General features: G+C 40.0%; 1 protein-coding gene across 3 annotated transcripts in view; it reads left to right on the top strand.

Moving 5' to 3' along the window:
* Positions 1 to 1,029: 1,029 nt before the first annotated feature.
* SLC6A15 (solute carrier family 6 member 15) overlaps positions 1,030 to 17,306 on the top strand; it is a 37,248-nt gene continuing 20,971 nt past the window's right edge. For all 3 annotated transcript variants that reach the window (XM_069974071.1, XM_069974065.1, XM_069974079.1), the window contains exons 1-4: positions 1,030 to 1,109; positions 8,178 to 8,624; positions 11,106 to 11,263; positions 16,587 to 16,713. In XM_069974071.1, the coding sequence (XP_069830172.1) occupies positions 8,336 to 8,624; positions 11,106 to 11,263; positions 16,587 to 16,713 (574 nt within the window). In that variant the 5' untranslated portion in view covers positions 1,030 to 1,109; positions 8,178 to 8,335. The remainder of the gene's footprint in view (positions 1,110 to 8,177; positions 8,625 to 11,105; positions 11,264 to 16,586; positions 16,714 to 17,306) is intronic.

Below are 17,306 nucleotides of genomic sequence, written 5' to 3'. Positions count from 1 at the left end.
TGAGAGAGGTGAAAATGCATTTCTTTTTTTGTGCCTCCAGCATTTTCTAAAAATCTTTAGTGACCAAAATACCACAATAATTACCACACATTTTATTTTTCAAGGAATGCCATACCTGAAAAAAGTTCTAACTGAGGGACTGACACATGGCTTGCTGTGTCCTGTGAGGGAATAAACTCACACAACATTCTTTTCACCACATTGGAGTGCTGCAGTCACTTTTTTTTTTTTAACTTAAAGTGTACCCGTCATTATAAAAAACTAATGACATGTCAGAGTTTTGAACGGTCCACGTCTCAGTGCTAAGACCCGTACCTTTCGGGAGATAGAGCCGGGAGAAGACCCCAGCTGCAACATGTCCTCTCCCTGCTCTGAGTTAAAAAAAAAAAGTTGCACTCCCTAGGAGCCCATAATAAGTCTGACTCTTTTTTTTTTTTTTTTAATTTAGAACGGAGACTGAACCACTGCAGCACGTCTTCTCCCCGCTCTATCTCCCGATTGGTATGGGTCTGAGCACTCAATCAAAACTTATGACATGTCTCTATGACATGTCAAAGTTTTTTGTAATGACAGATTCACTTTAAATTTAGGCAATTGTGGATGTCATTGTGTGTGTATGCTAAAAAGAAAACCTATTGCACTTACCATACAGCACTATCACATACACAATACACAACAGGAGAAAACAAAACAGGAGTTCTGAGCTGTATTCTACTTACATTGGTACTTGCTGTATTCTACTACTTGTATTTACGTAACAGTGATATTACCTATTATTGTATAATTGCATACAAGGAATTATATAGGATTTGGATAAATGTTTTATATTATTTGCCTGGGCCCCAGAGATACTTAGGGTTAGCTGGGATGCCTCTCCTGCTCTGTGTATGGACCACTCCCTGGGACCAGGATGATGCATGCAGCTTGCTACAGCTTGTATGAGGTGGATTTGTTTCAGACACTCAGACTATAGTCCCTCCCACTCATTCCTCCTCTTAACCCAGCTCTGATGGAACATGTGCAGATCCGTCATCATCACACAGTGTACACACAGCAGGCGTGCTCTCTGATCACATCACCCATCATCCTCATCTTCTTTCCTTAGGGAGGTAAGGTGCATTTTTATCTCATTATTGTACTGCTGTTTAGTTAATCTGGTGGGAGATAGAGGTGTTTTATTCAAAGGAGGGATGCTGCTAGCTGATCCATACAAAGCCCCAGAGGCCTGTCTGGTGCTGATGGGATTTCATTTCTAAACACACTCTACCACGCTATATAGCTACAGAGAGCAGGCACCTCTTGTATTGTGAGAAAATGAGCAGACTGCCTAATTGATATTGTGTCTAATAACTGCTGTATCAAACAACTGCTACTTATCATCACGTTTCATGTAGGTTTATTGTATTGGCTGGTTGAGGAAACCCTTTACCTCTGCGCAATGTGAATGAATCATTTTCTACTTATATCAGCCTCTGGCGTGAAGGTCGAATAGTAAAATTGTGGTTAAATCTTGATGTCATTACCCTTTTTGATGGCCTTCCTAAATCTCATTAGGACGATGCAGGTCCTAATCATATAAGCTGACAGGGCGGATAAAGGGATGAAGGTGGTGCTGCTGCTGGTGTACTGTCTCTAGTATGCATCTCTTAGCCACAGCAATAAAATATCCATTTGTAAATATTATTTATTTATGTGTGGGATAAAAATGTTTTGAATACCCATAGTAAGCCGCTCAGCACACTGTCCATGCTCAGTGCTAGTGCAGTGTCTTTCAAGGGCAGCCTCCATTGCCCCCCTTCCTCCATGTAAACTACGGTAGAGTAAACCCTGCCCTGCTGCTGCCTGATGCACTGTAGCTGTGTGGATTGCATTGCTTGAAAAGAAGTGCCCGCCTCCTCCCATTGCTCTTATGTCTATTCTCTTCAATGACAAGGATAGGCCCACTTTCATCTGAGTGGAACGCCCCAGTTCATTGTATTCATGTCATCTTTAAAACATGAACTCTCTAGGAGTACTCCAGCTTGGAAACGGTTGCTTTCTAAAGAGAATATTAGGCAATACTGTCCGTCCTTTTACCTAGTTACATGTTGTATCAACATACTTTTTTTTGTACACATAAGAGTTACATTTAGATGCAAACTTACATATGTTTATTACAATTTAAGGATTGTTTCAAAGCTAGAAATCATTTTTAGTCATTCTAGTAAGTACAGGGTGTGAACTCCTGACAGAGTATGAAATTGCAGCATAGAGTTATTTAGTTCCATTTCAAATATGTGCAAATCTACTTTAAAACCATAGCAACCAGTCAAACATTTGCCTTCTTTGTATACCTTACACAGGACAGGTGATTGGTTACTAGGGTTTCAGCGAGGATTTGTACCTTTACCAAACTTAGTGAATATGTTCTATTGAATTAAACACACCACATTTTACTCAAGTCTATCTATCTATCTAATCATCTATCTATCTATCTATCTATCTATCTAATTATCTATCTATCTATCTAATTATCTATCTATCTATCTATCTATCTATTATCTATCTATCTATCTATCTATCTATCTATCTATCTAATTATCTATCTATCTATCTATCTATCTATCTATCTATCTATCTATCTAATTATCTATCTATCTATCTGTCTATCTAATTATCTATCTATCTCCTATCTATCTATAAGCAGAAACTCAGCAGCACACAGGATTGACGTAAAGGTGAATTGTGGTTTATTCAAATCATAAGTGCAACACTCCAAGATGCAACGTTTCGGTGATATCACATCACCTTTTTCAAGCGTGTAAAAAAGGTGATGTGATATCACCGAAACGTTGCGTCTTGGAGTGTTGCACTTATGATTTGAATAAACCACAGTTCACCTTTACGTCAATCCTGTGTGCTGCGGAGTTTCTGCTTATATATAAAGACGGTCTGAAGTCAGGACCCCGACCGCTGGCACCTACATCTTCGCTAAAAGCTGTGCTGCTCATTCTCTCTTGCATATCTATCTATCTAATTATCTATCTATCTATCTATCTATCTATCTATCTATCTATCTATCTATCTATCTGGCATAAGTGGTAGCTAAGTGGTTAAATTGTTATAATTTGAGGAAATGCTTTAGTGGCATAGATCATTCAATTGTTTAGTGAGCCCAAGATCAAAACCTCTTTGCCCAATGATGCAATAGAGTCATTCTGTTGCATCAAATCATTGATATTGTGAGAGATCTCAGTTTCATACTAGGCAAATCAAAGGACAAATAACAGATACCATACAAATACCATAATCAGAAAGTCAGCGCATGTGGGTACATAAAAAGAGAATGGAAACAAATGTTCCAAAGTATTATTCAAGACAGTGTCTATAATAACTGTACAGTGTATATAAGGCTAGGTTCACACTATGTGAAAATGAGGTCTGTCTTTAATAATGATGGCTGTCATTGTGCAAATAACGTCCTTTAGGTTTAAAATAACGGACATTATTTGCGCAGTGACAAACGCTATTATGACAGATAGCCGTAATTTTTACATAGTGTGAACCAAGCCTAAAAGTGTAATGTCATCATAAAGTGGTATACTTAAAAGTGTCCATATACACTGGAAATATTTATAAACTATATATCAAATGTGTCCATAGAAAAAATGCCAAATTATTCTTGTCCAGAATACTTTAAAACTTTTTTCTCAGCTGCACAAACACATACAGCACACATAGAGCACAACTGCACTTTTCAGTACATATGTTTGCCACTTGTCTGCATAGGGGGAATTTATAAGTCATGTACACAAGGTGCACATGTCTCTGTGTTAGACACATTTTGAAAAGTGGGCGAGGCTGAGTGGGTGGCTGGATGGGGCTTTATTATAATTTATGTCAGAAACATAAATTATAGCACAAACCTACATGCGGTTATAGCGCATGTCGCATACAGACAGTCAGAGATGTGCAAAATTTATTAAGAGGCCTGCACTTCTTAGTAAACTTGGCACTTTGCATTAAGTTTGACATTTGAAACTTTGATAGTAATGAATGTATTTTTCAATGAGAGTCAATGGCAGACATACAATTGCATGTGTGAGGCATAGATTCAGTAAAACTATTTAAGTAATCCCACCTAAGGTAATGTCAAAATATAGTGTGACACTAGCCTTATCATTTGCATCTGGTTTATGGATCTGGATTAAGCGCTCCAGTTGGTCGCTTGACAGCTGGGTTGTGTCCAGTTGTGTAACAGCCTCACTATAGGGGTATACAGTACGCTATAGAGGTATACAGTACTTCACAGTGCACTGGGATTTTTTGTTTCAGAAAGTGTTTAACTGGCCTGTACCTGTGTGAGCTATGTATATATTTTGTGAACTGCCCAAGGCCTATAATAGAGTTAATCTGCAGCTGTAATATACTCTATGAGGGGAGATTTATCAAACTGGTGTAAAGTAGAATTGTCTCAGTTGCCCCCAGCAACCAATCAGATTCCACCTTTGATTTTTCAAAGAATCGGTGAGGAATTCAAAGTGGAATCTGATTGGTTGCTAGGGGCAACTAAGACTATTCTACTTTACACCAGTTTGATAAATCTCCCCCTTTGCCTCCTGATGACAAACTCTGTCCATATCAACAGAATAGAGAGTCCAACAGCACATGTTGTTCTAGAGTAATAGCAAGAAGTCCTGACACATGCTGGTAGCCACCAATACCAGTCCAACAGCATCAATGGTGGTTCAGAGGGTCCACAAGTTTACTGTGTGACCAGGTACAAACACGACATTTCAAACAGCCAATGGCTTTAAGCAAGCTTGTATGACATCATCATTGATGAGATACAAAACATGGTATAGAACTGGTGTAACACACAATAAATGCTCAAGATATAACATAGTCAGATCATAAGAGAATACATTTGTTTTTGGAATAAACCCTGGAAGGTAGGAATGTGAGCGCCGTGGTCAGCCATGGTGACTTAGGATGCTGCTGCAGGTTGGAAGCAGGGAGCATCATAGATAGAGAGGGAGAGCCGTGTCTATGGAAGCCAGGATGCTAACAGTGATGTGTATGCAAACAGCTGTTGACAGCACTGTGCTCTAGTGCATGAGGTGGTGATGTAGTAGATAGCCATCTCAGTCACAAATAAACTTTTGTATAGTTTATGTCTCCAGTGTCACTTCTATGGGGTACGTTACTGTCCTGGGGAGAATTTTATATAGTGAACATCATCCGTGGTGCCTGTAATGTAAGGGTTAACCACAGTATATGGATGCTCTCATGGTACGCTCACACATGTAACAAACAGTCATAATGTAACACAGAGGGTGAAAGCCAAGCCTGGAATCTTGTCAGGTGCAAGATAATGGTTATACACAGTGGGTCACAAGTCAATGAGAGTATCTCTGCATAGTAGGATGGGTGCAAGGTAAGGAAATCATTTGGTCAGTGATTGGTTGAATAGGTGCTTCCAGTCGGAAGCAGGAAGTGTTGCTCAACTGGGATTAGGCACTGTGGGATAGACCACCCCGGGTTATAATAAGTTGCTGAACCAACAGTCACTTGCATTTAATGATTGTATTTTGAACTATAGAAAATAGTGACATTTTTTACTTTAATCCTGCGAGAATTGCTGTCACATGATGGAAACTCTGGTGCTATTTGGTTTTTGGCAGACTTCTCAAACGGTTATAGTGATACCTTTGAAGTTTCTTTGAGTATGTCATGTGAGTGAGATAATTATGATTATTCAGAATAATTTGTCTTCCCAAATTACATTTCCTTTTAAATCATATTTGAAGCAGAAGATATGAGATTTGTTCTCTTGTCAAAAGAAAAGTTGGGTTAAAAAACATGAGGTTAATTTCCCATAAGGAGCTGAGCTCCTAAATGTGAACTGAGGATAGTAGAGGAAAGGAAGTACATTAGATGTGAGAATGGTATAAACAGATAACACAGTAAAGAGATCCTTCACGAAGGCCCTGTTCACACTATGGAATTGGTGCCAAAATTCTGCTAGGAACACCCGCCCATGGACTCGGACTTCAGAGTGAACGGGCCTAAGGCCCCATATACATCACTTTTTGGCACTACCTAAAGAGAATTGACGTATACCCGTCAATGTGTGAATTGGCCTTTGAAATATATGTTTACGTGTTGTCTGTAATAAATATAGTCATGTCTTTGCTCTATCCTAACCACTTTTAGTGGTGCTCTGTTTCTCTATGACATTTCATAACTTTTGGTAAGTGGTAAAGGGGCAAATCTTAAATGGATGTAGCCTAAATATAAATTCATTGAAGGCTATATTTACTTTTACAACTTTTTTTATTGTTACTATGCATGCAACTTTGCAAAATTGGATAAACAATTCCTACCATTTAGCCTCTACAACACCTATGCAGACTATGCATTTATATGTTCAGTAGGTTAAACAATATTGTTTCCTTTTTTTATTAAAAGGAACTAACAGCAGGTTAGAAGAATCTAACCTGCTGTTATGTTCCCATAGAGTGGGGGACATTGAGAAAGAAAGTAACTTTCCTGCAATATTTAATTATTTTAATATGTTAATGAGGTGGCTTAGTAAACTGGGGGCGGTACCACAGCCCTTGGTGCGACGATCTGCCCGCCTATCTCCCCGTCCCTCTTCATGAATGTTTATCCAGTGCTCTCTAGTGATGAGCGGCTGGGTGTGACATTATGTGAGTATTCTTAAAAAGAGATAGGTGGATCGTTGCACAGAGGGCTGTAATATTTCCACTGGTGGGAAGTAACTATTTTTGTCTTCTCCATGTAATGATGATATAGTGTGGGGGACATGCCACTAGTTGCAGGCCCCTCAAACTACAGGCAGTAACACACACTGACAGACTCCCTCATCACAATGATCTATGAATGGCTGTACCATTTCAGATAAAACTTACTTCAGTTGGAAATGGGGCTCCAAGTCTTTAGGGCAGTCCACCGGCCCTGAATGTCTGATCTTTTCTATTTGTTTATAAAGAGAGATCTGTCAATCAGGGTTGGGGACCACCCCAATGACTTTAAGTCCCAAACCCAGCCAATAACAACTATGATTGCCATAAAATGGTGCAGCCATTCTAAGTGCCTCATAGATCATTGTGATAAGAAAGCCTGTCAATGTTCCATGCTACCTTGGTTGAATTTGATAGACACGTGTCTTTTTTCAACCGAACTATGTACTGTACTATGTACTGTACCTGTGCTTTGGGCAGCATAAAACTAGTGGCAGGTTCCCTTTAAACACACCTTAAAGAATTCTATAGGGGAATAACTTCACAATAGCTCATGTCAGGTACATTATAAGGCTATGTTCACACTTTCTATGACACCGGCCATTCTGTGACCCTGCTGTCCGAAAAGATAATCCAGGCCTGTACTTCAGTATCGACCAGATGATCTTTACAGCTGCTGAATTCAGATGTGGGCGCATCCGTGCGCGCCTGAACCCGAATTCCCCGCTGCACGCAATGGAGCGTGCGGCCGCAGAACTGACAGGGTTTTCTGCCGCAGAAAACTAACATGTTAGTTTCTTGCAGCACTACTAGGGAACCCGGCTGGAGTGTATACTATTTGTATACACTCCGGCCAGGGTTCGTTAGAAGGCAGCCCTGATTACTACGGAACTTACATAGTGAGAACATGGCCTAATAGTGTTTGTATATATAGTTAGATTTTTCATTCACCTATTCTAGCCAGTAATTCTAACCCTAAAGAAGTCAGCCACAAAAATGACCACATGTATGGTAAGCAGTACATGGATACAACCTTTACAAACCCTCACTGATAAACTTGACTATAATATGGAAAATTTCTGTATAGTAATTTTTTTCCCCGCTGTGGCAAGAATTCAGCATATTTCAGTACAGTATTTGCGATGTTTTTCAGTGAAAGGGGTACAGTAAATAAAGCCATTATGCCTCTTATAATGAGTCGTGAATGTTAAATAATCCCTACTAACTAATATTACAGTCATTTTAATCCCATGCTTGGCTTTTCCCCAGCAGTTAATAAATATTCTGTACAGTACATTTTACAGAATTCTTTTAAAAGTGAAACAATGAAGTGGGTGTAAAAGTAACCAGATTACCTTTATGTGTTTAAACATTATATTCTAAGGGAGTTTCTAGAAAATAAAAAAAAAATTCATTCGATTTATTTTATAGACACCACTATGGATCTTTAAAGACGGTTGCCAGTGATCCACGCCAATATAAGCTGTCACTGAGAAGTATTTTATCAAAATCAACTTTGTTGACAAGGACCAATACTTGAGGACAGTCATCTATCTTGAGCCAATATAGAAACTGTATCTTAAATTCAGATGCCTAAGAACAGTAAGGTAACTAAAAGAGAACTGGACGATGATGTTGTGGATTCTGTTAAGGATCTGCTGTCCAATGAAGACTCATGTGAGGACAGCTTTAAGAAGAGTGAGCTGATGGTCCAAGATGAGTTGGACAAAGACAGAGATATTGAAGATGGATCTGATATTGAGGATGAGAGACCAGCCTGGAACAGCAAACTACAGTATATTCTTGCACAAGTTGGCTTTTCTGTTGGCTTGGGGAATGTATGGAGATTCCCTTACCTATGCCAGAAAAATGGAGGAGGTAAGATATAAATCTGCATTCATGTACAGAGGTACCTTGGTTTAAGAGTAACTTGGTTTAAGAGCATTTTGGTTTAAGAGCTCACAGTTTTCCAAAATTGTGAATTGGTTCAAGAGCATCGCTTTCGTTTAAGAGCTCCCTGTACTGGGTGGGAGCGTGAGTGGGGGAGGGGCATGGTCTGCATAGCGGGGTCTACAGCACTGTACTCTGACCCAGGAAGTCTCCCTCACCTTCCAAATCATGGCAGATCCACTTCAGGCTGGGGCTTGCATCAGGGGACAGGACTGTGGAGGTCATCTCTTCATAGCTATAAACCCCCTCTCCCCGGACAGAGAGTGCTGCATGTATGTGCCCACATCTGTCCTGCTCCTTCCTTCATGCTCCCTGCAGTCTCTGTCAGCCCTTGTGTTTCCCATCCTCTCCATTACTGTACAGTAACTTATAATATCACATATTCTGCTGTTTCTGAATGTTTGTTTCATTAGTTTTACATGTTATTCTGAATAATAAATCATTATTTTTGGGGTGGGGAACCAATTGTCTGCATTTCTATGATTTCTTATGGGAAAATGTGCTTTGGTTTAAGAGTGGATTTGGATTACAAGCGCCATCCCGGAACGAATTATGCTCGTAATCCAAGGCACCACTGTATAACAATTGTAAATATATTTTCACATTGGGTATGTCTAAATCATGGGTGTAAAACTCAGGCCCTCCAGCTGTTAAAAAACTACGATTCCCATCATGTCTAAACAGCCAAATCTTTAGCTCTGGCTGTCCAAGCATGATGGGAATTGTAGTTGTGTAACAGCTGGAGGGCCGCAGTTTGACACCTATGGTTTAAATAGTTTGGTTGTTGAAGAAGAAAAGAATGCAACTAAAGTGCTTGATATACAGTAAGGCTCAGTTCACACTATTTGTATGGTCACACATTCTACATTAAAAAAATGCAAAAATGGGGATAGCCTCAAAGCTAAAAATGTAATATGATGTTTTTATTGTATCATCTGAAATCTTTCTGTGTTTGGTAAAAAATATTTAATAAAAGGCTAAGCTAAAATTAGTTCTAGTTATACATGTTAAATAGTCTTTTATTATCAGTTACTTTTGAGATCTGGTTATTTTCAGCATAATAAGCAAAAATACGCTTATAATTTGTGCCCAATATCTAAAAAGGCTACTAAGGTAAAAATACAGGGGGATCAAAACTTACTATCTATTTGTTTAAGACCTTAAATATTTGATGGTATTAATGTTCGTTGCAGGTACCAAGTTATATAGAGCCATAATACATTACCTATAGATGGTTATGGGTCTATACTATACCTCCATCCACTGTAACATGGGACTCAAGGGCCTCTTTGTTTTGCCATGTAGGCTACATATAATAATCACATTTCTGCAGTGACATGGGGCTGATGAACTGGTCTTCAAGGTCTGCAAGCTGTTAAGGATGTATTTGACCTCTATGTCTATAAAATGCTGTACGTTAATTATGGTTTAGGAAAAATACTGCTGGACTTTTGAAAGAGATTATTGTGTGTTTACATTTGGGCTGTGTTCACACAATATAAAATAAAGGTAAAATATGGCAGTAATTTTAAGATAAAAATACTGCTGAATTTTCAATAGAATAATGCGCTCCATTGGGACAGCAGTGCATACACAGTATATAATAATGCCAGTAATTGATTATGTTGTTTTATTTCCACTGAAAATTTAGCTTTTATTTTACTGTGTGTGAACCTAGACCTACGTAATTTGCAAACTGTAAAGTAGAAACCGGTGTAATATGCCCACAGCAACCAATCACAGATCAGAATTCAGCCCTGGTTAAAGGAGAGGTCCTGCAGATTTTAAAAGCTGGCAGCTGGCAAGGGGGAAATTGATTACAAGTACTTACTTACTCCTCGTGCCCCTAGTGAGTGGCGGGACCGCTGTGGGATCTCCAGAGCTGACATGTCGCAACCCAGCTGATAGACTGGCCGCTCAGCCAGTCAGTGATTGGGGCGGGACACTGCTCCAGTCACTGACTGAGCAGCCAGTGCATCAGACGGGACAGGCCTTTTCCGCCGAGTCATGACGTCATCACAACTCGCAAGAAAGTGCCTTCTGGCGTGGGTCCTGCGGTCAGTCCCGCTGCTCACCACGGGCACAGGGAGAGGTAACTTAGTACTTGTAATCAGATTCCCCCCTGCCCCTGCCAGCTGCCAGATCTTATAGTCCGCTGTACTTCTCCTTCAAATGAAAGCTGAGCCGTGATTGGTTGCTGTGGCCATTTTACGCTAGTTTCTTTTTTTGTACAATGTGATAAACCTTAACTAAGGTTTTCAGGTACAGACAATAAAATAGGTAAATAAATAAATAAAAATTATGTTCAGATTGTGTTTTGCACAATGACAAGGGATTGAAGCATAGGTGTAATATCAGCTATGTACATTTCTAAAAGCCCCTAAATTTTTCTTTTTATTCTCTTTCTAGGTGCATATCTGGTGCCATATTTAATACTGCTACTAGTTATTGGGATTCCACTTTTCTTCTTGGAGCTTTCTGTGGGGCAGAGAATACGCAGAGGAAGTATTGGGGTTTGGAATTACATTAGTCCTAAAATGGGTGGAATTGGATTTTCAAGCTGTATTGTAAGTATTCATATTTGTTCTTCTTACTTTGCCAGTGATATTATAGGGCATATACTCCAAGTGAGAAGACACATGCTTTAAACAACACATTAAATTATTGCTCTAGGTGAAGAAAAGTCTTCAGAGAAGGTGGCAATAAATTACACAGTTGCTACTAAGTTTGTGTCTTGGACTCTTCATGTGGCTTGATAATGATATCTGATAGTGATGGCCTATTGTAAGGATAGGATATTAAAGGAGAAGTCCCACAAAATCACAGGAATACAGGAATATGATAAAGAAAGTATACTTACCCATCCCCGTGCCCCTGAGGCGCTGCCTTACTGATATATCCCCACCGGCAGCCTTCAGCAGTTCCTGCTGCTGCAACGTCACATACCCTGTTGATGGAGTGCAAACTCAGACAATCAGTGACTGGGGTGGGAAGCAGCTCTAGTCGTTGAGAGGCTGACCGGGGAATTTATCAGTGGGGCTGAAATGTTTCAGCAGCTGGAGCAGAAAATGGTGCTGAGAATGGAGAACCTGGAGAGCGGTGCTATGGAGGCATGAGAACAGGTAAGTATACTTTCTTTATTACATTCCTGCACTTCCAGTGATTTTTACATTTTGTTGTTTAATCCTGAATAAAACCCTCTATTAGATCTTTAAAAAAATTCCACTTTCAGAATCTTCTGGTATGTGAAATAGGAATGTGAGTAGATTATGTTGAGGGTCAAAAAGCTAATACTCTGAACAAAAGGGTCCAGTGCTCAGTAAGCAGTCAGATCAAAGGTGACGACTTCTAAGTCATGCATCTAAAAAGGTTGTGCATCCATTGGTTTTAGTATAGTGATTTTTAAACATTCCTGAGCCAGAACCAATATGAGCCAAAAGGAAGGGTCTAGTAGATGTCAGGTATCAGGACACCTTTTTCAGAGTATCAGCGACAAAGTCTCTTAATCCTAATATATCTTTGGTTACTCTACTATCCTATGCCAGGAAATAATATTTATTCCAATTACACCAGGGCACTATATTTGCAACTAAAGGGTCACAGTGCGTATCATCATTAAGATCATTAATACCAATATCTTAACAATATCTGAAACATCATGAAGTAAGACCTACTGATCTCTTGAGACAACCTTACAACATTTAGCTGCTTTTGTTATTTTCAGTTTGACCAAAATCACAACACCATGTCCTCTCTCCATTTATGTTTTTTTTTTTTTTTCAGGAATCCCTAGCTTAGGGTATTTGGGACATGCTATAGGTTTTGCAGGATTCATTTGGAGAAACAGAATATCTTACAGTGATATCTTCCAATTAAGCCATATTGATATTTTTTATTAGTAAGTTGCAAAAACTCAAGTACACCAGTACAAGGTATAATTGTAGTTGAGATGACTTTGTGCATACAGTTACTACTGTGAGTATATAAAAGGTTAAAGGGTACCTGTCATTTAAAAAAAAACATTTGATGTGTCACAGAGCCAAGAGAAGTATCTGCATAGTGCATTCACTCCCGACTCTGTTTTATCTGAACTGGATGAACTTCCAATGCAAGTCTTTAGGACCGTCTAAGTCTCATATACACAGAGCCAGGAAAAGAGTACAAGGTAGCCAACTCAGCTAATCATTGGCCAAGAGTTCAATTCCTGCACCAACAAATTTTCATCTAAAGTGGAGACTGGCAGTGAGCAGTGGGGATTGGGAGCCATTAGAATGGCAGCTATGCGGGATCAGGGCAGGGGAGTATGCTCTGTACTGCTCCCTGCTTTATATGACGTCTTGTTTCTACAGAAAATGCCCATTCTTCATTGTCTGGGTTAACATGTTCAAATAAAGCCAATAGATAGAATATTTTGGAGCTTTATCACATTTTCTTGCTAAGCATAACACATAAAATGTGCAATGTGTATATTATTTCAGTTCATTGAAGAGTTTAAAGGGTTTCCACAGTGAAGCTAAGCTGCTCAAATGGCAAAAATGTTTGCAGAGAGAGAAATAAATATTCCCTGTAGTAAATATGGGGTGATTTTGAAAACTGCTTAGTTTTCCCATGGAGGTGGATAGAGGCATTGCTAGAAAACTGTCTAAAGAGAAAAAGTTCTTGATAAACCGCCACTCTATATGTATTTTTTTCTCACAGTTGAAAAAAAAAGTAAACCAGTCCTTTTGAATTACTTGGATTTCTGCAATGGTCTTGATAAAATGTGGTCTGATCTATTAACACTTTGCACTGTTCAGGTCATTTATTCAGCACATTGAGTGAACACTCATAATGCCGGAAAGGAAAAATAAATAAACTCTTGCATTAAATAACATGTAAATTTCGATTTGATGGACAATACTTGCTTTGGATAATTGTCAATGACTTGTTACATCACTCATCATCCATTTAGCTTAACATCATGCTAAGATCACGGTTCAGGGAAGAAAAAGAGTGCTGCACCTCACACCTATGGCTGATACTAGTGCCTCTCGGCTGCATAAAAAACATCAGAATTCTGTATGTGAATTGATAAAGCCACACTGCCCCATGTACCTCGTGCAGGTATCTGATACACATGGGTCCCTACACTTTTTCCACACTGTGCCGGTCAGCGTCCACCACCCCCGCAGGCGTGCACAGTCAGGGAAGGGAGGCCATGGAATGGCCCTGCAACCCCCATGCCACAGGACCAGACCCAAAAATGCCACACCAAAACCCAGCCAGCACCACCGGCGGAGGAAGCTGCCCCCAAACAGCACAAGACTGGATAAGGTATTGCACTCGCCATAGCTATCAAAGATAGAATGGGACAGACAGGAGGGGTTAAAACCATGAGCACTCAGGTGTCTCCTGCTAATTGCGGTCATGTGGGTCTCACCAGGAGGAGTGCAAAACACGGAGAAAAGAGAGAAACAAAATACGGTTCAGGGAAGAAAAAGAGTGCTGCACCTCACACCTATGGCTGATACTAGTACCTCTCGGCTGCATAAAAAACATCAGAATTCTGTATGTGAATTGATAAAGCTATAAAGATATCATGCTAAAATCATGCTGCAGTTACAGTGACTTTTTGTGTAAAATGTTTTGATGTAACTTTAAATTTATAATTTACTCAATGATCACAAGCAAGGTGTCCAGGTCCCGAGGCAGCACAATAGTACCAAATCATAATGCTCTCTCTACTATGCTTCATAGTTAGAATGATGTTTTTCTGTTGGTTGTAGTGCTCTTTCCCCTTCAAAAACTATGGGAGACATTTATGAAGTCCGGCGTTTTTTACGCCGGGCTTACAAATGTCCCCGCAGCTCCGCAGCTCAGGGGATTTCTGTAGAGGTGCTTTCCCTTTACATAAAGCCCGATCGCACGGAGTCCATCTGTGCAAAAATCTTGAAAATCTGAGCTGGCGTAGGTTTCAGTATCATTTTTCCACCAGGAAAATGATAAATGTGGTGCACACAGAGTCCGCGCCCCCTCTGCATGCTGCCGCACCCCCTGTAATGCCCCCTCTCCGCCTTACTGACGAAGGTGGCGCAGATGCGAAAAATTTGCACATCAACCTGTGTAAACAGAGATGTGCAACTGACAGCAATGTATTTAACTGGCCGCAGGAACAATGCAGGAATTGTTTGTGTGGCCTGGCTGTTTCAATGGTTGTGCTGTGTAAAGGCACTGCAAGCACCAATCATGCTGATTGGCACTTGTTTGCAGCTGAAGACAGCCTAAGATTGTTCTGTGTAAAAGGACCCTGCGCCTGTACTTAGCAGTGTGGTAGTACTGTTACATATAGCATAAACTAGATCATAGCCTAATTGTTTTATGTCTGAGAGCCTACAAGGTAGAGGGTACAATAATAAGCAATGCATGCTGGAAATGTAGAGGTTTGTCCAGGGGTATAGAAATATTAATTCTTTCCTCCAAAAAAAAGTGTCACACCGGCTCTCAGGTTGTGCGTGGTACTGTGATTCAATTCAATGGAGCCAAACTAGTGTACCAGAGGTAACCCGTGCACATTACACTGTTTCTGATAGCAGATCATCTATATTACTCTATTCCTTGCAACCTCTCTTATTCAGTGTCATGCATGGCCGATCTTAGGTTTTCTGCTGCCTGAGGCAAAACCTGAAATTCCCATGCTTATAACGCTTTTATTCTTTGGTCTATGGGGCAGTGTGAAGTGTCATTTTTTTGCGCCATGATGTGTATTTACTATCGGTACCTTGATTGCGCATATGTGACTTTTTGATCGCTTATAACATTTTTTCTGGATTTAATGCGACCAAAAATGCGCAATTTTGCACTTTGGGATTTTTTTGCGCTTACACCGTTTACCGTACAAGATCTGGAATGTGATAAATTAATATTTTGGGCGATTACACACGCAGCGATATCAAACATGTTTATTTATTTATTTTTATTTATAAAATGTGAATAGGGGGGTGATTCAAACTTTTATTAGGGGAGGGGGCTTTTTATTAATACCAACACTTTTTTTTTAACACTTATACTAGAAGCCCCCATGGGGGACTTCTAGTATAAGCACACTGATCTCTCATACAGATCTATGCTGCATAGATATACAGCATAGATCGATGAGATAGGCACTCGAATGCTTCTGGCTGCGGCAGTCGGAAGCAACCGAATGCCGAGCCGGGATCAGCGACATTGCGGCGCAGACCCCGGCCGGCACCAGTCACGGAGATCGCTGCTCCGTGACAACGTCATGGGGGAGCGATCTCCCCACTAGACACAAGGGAAAAGCTGCTCTGAAGTCTTCAGATGCAGCTGTCAACTTTGACAGCTGCATCTGAAGACTTAATGAGCAGGCACGGCGATCGGACCGTGCCCGCTAATAGCCGCGTCCCCAGGCTACATGCTGCACCCAGGACCGCGGCGGTTCACAGCGGGGTCGACGCGCAGCCCCACTCTGAACTCCCCCACCGGTGCGAGGACGTACAGTTACGTCCTCGAGCAGGAAGGGGTAAATTGAAAAGTCCATTGAATTTAATAGTAAAAAAGGAGAAAGAACGGTGGAAAAAGAAAAACTGTGTGTGAACTACTAATAAAAAACATCCACTGTTTGCAAAAGACGTCCAAAAATAATGATCATGTTCATTATTTTGTCACCCGCTGCACAAACGTCCGTTATTCAATACATTGGGCGCATTGGACGTCTGTCTTCCCATTGACTTCAATGCATTGCCATTGCAGTCAGTTTAATTGCGGCAAAAATGAAAGTTTTTTAAATATGGAAATCGGACGTCTTTTTAATATTTTTGATGTTGTGTGAACATAGCCTTAGCAAGACAATTTTCCAGTTTTCCGTCCTCCCACACTTGTTTTATTTTACAGGTCTGCTTGTTTGTGGCTTTGTACTACAATGTCATCATTGGATGGAGTTTGTTTTATTTTTCACAATCCTTCCAGCATCCCCTGCCTTGGGACCAATGCCCTTTGGTGAAAAATGCTTCTTATACCTGTGAGCTTTTACCATATTCCCTATTTTCTTTGATTACAATGTATATAATATACAGTCAAAGTAGTACAATAAGTTTAGTATAGTATATATTTTTAGTATATTTATATTGCATAGTTTACTACTCCTATACAAACTGTATGCCTACTGTATATGTATATTGTTCACCATTTGAATCACCATCATTTCATGTTTAGGTTTATAATTCTGTGCTGATTAATTTACTAATATCTAAACTATGTTATTGTTACAGTGCTTCATAGCACCTGCTTCTCTACACACAGTCATAGGGGTAAATGATAAAACCTATTTACCTACTGACACCACTGGTATATCAGATAAAAATAAGCTATAATGGAATTATCAGTTTGTTTGGGCATTACATTGTGTTTAAAGTGTCACTGTCCTATGTAGAAATGTCATAAAGACATGTCAAAAGTTTTGATTGGTCCGGGTCTGTACCTATCGGGAGAACCAGCAGGGAGAGGACTGCTTTGTGTAAGAAAAAAAAGAGTCAGACTCCATCCACTTACATTATGAGCGCGAATCTCTTCTAACACACAGCAGGGAGAGGACACGCAGCAGTGCATCTTCTC

The sequence above is a fragment of the Dendropsophus ebraccatus genome, chromosome 1, assembly GCF_027789765.1.
Source record: "Dendropsophus ebraccatus isolate aDenEbr1 chromosome 1, aDenEbr1.pat, whole genome shotgun sequence".
Taxonomy (NCBI): domain Eukaryota; kingdom Metazoa; phylum Chordata; class Amphibia; order Anura; family Hylidae; genus Dendropsophus; species Dendropsophus ebraccatus.
This window is presented reverse-complemented; position numbering and strand designations above follow the sequence as displayed.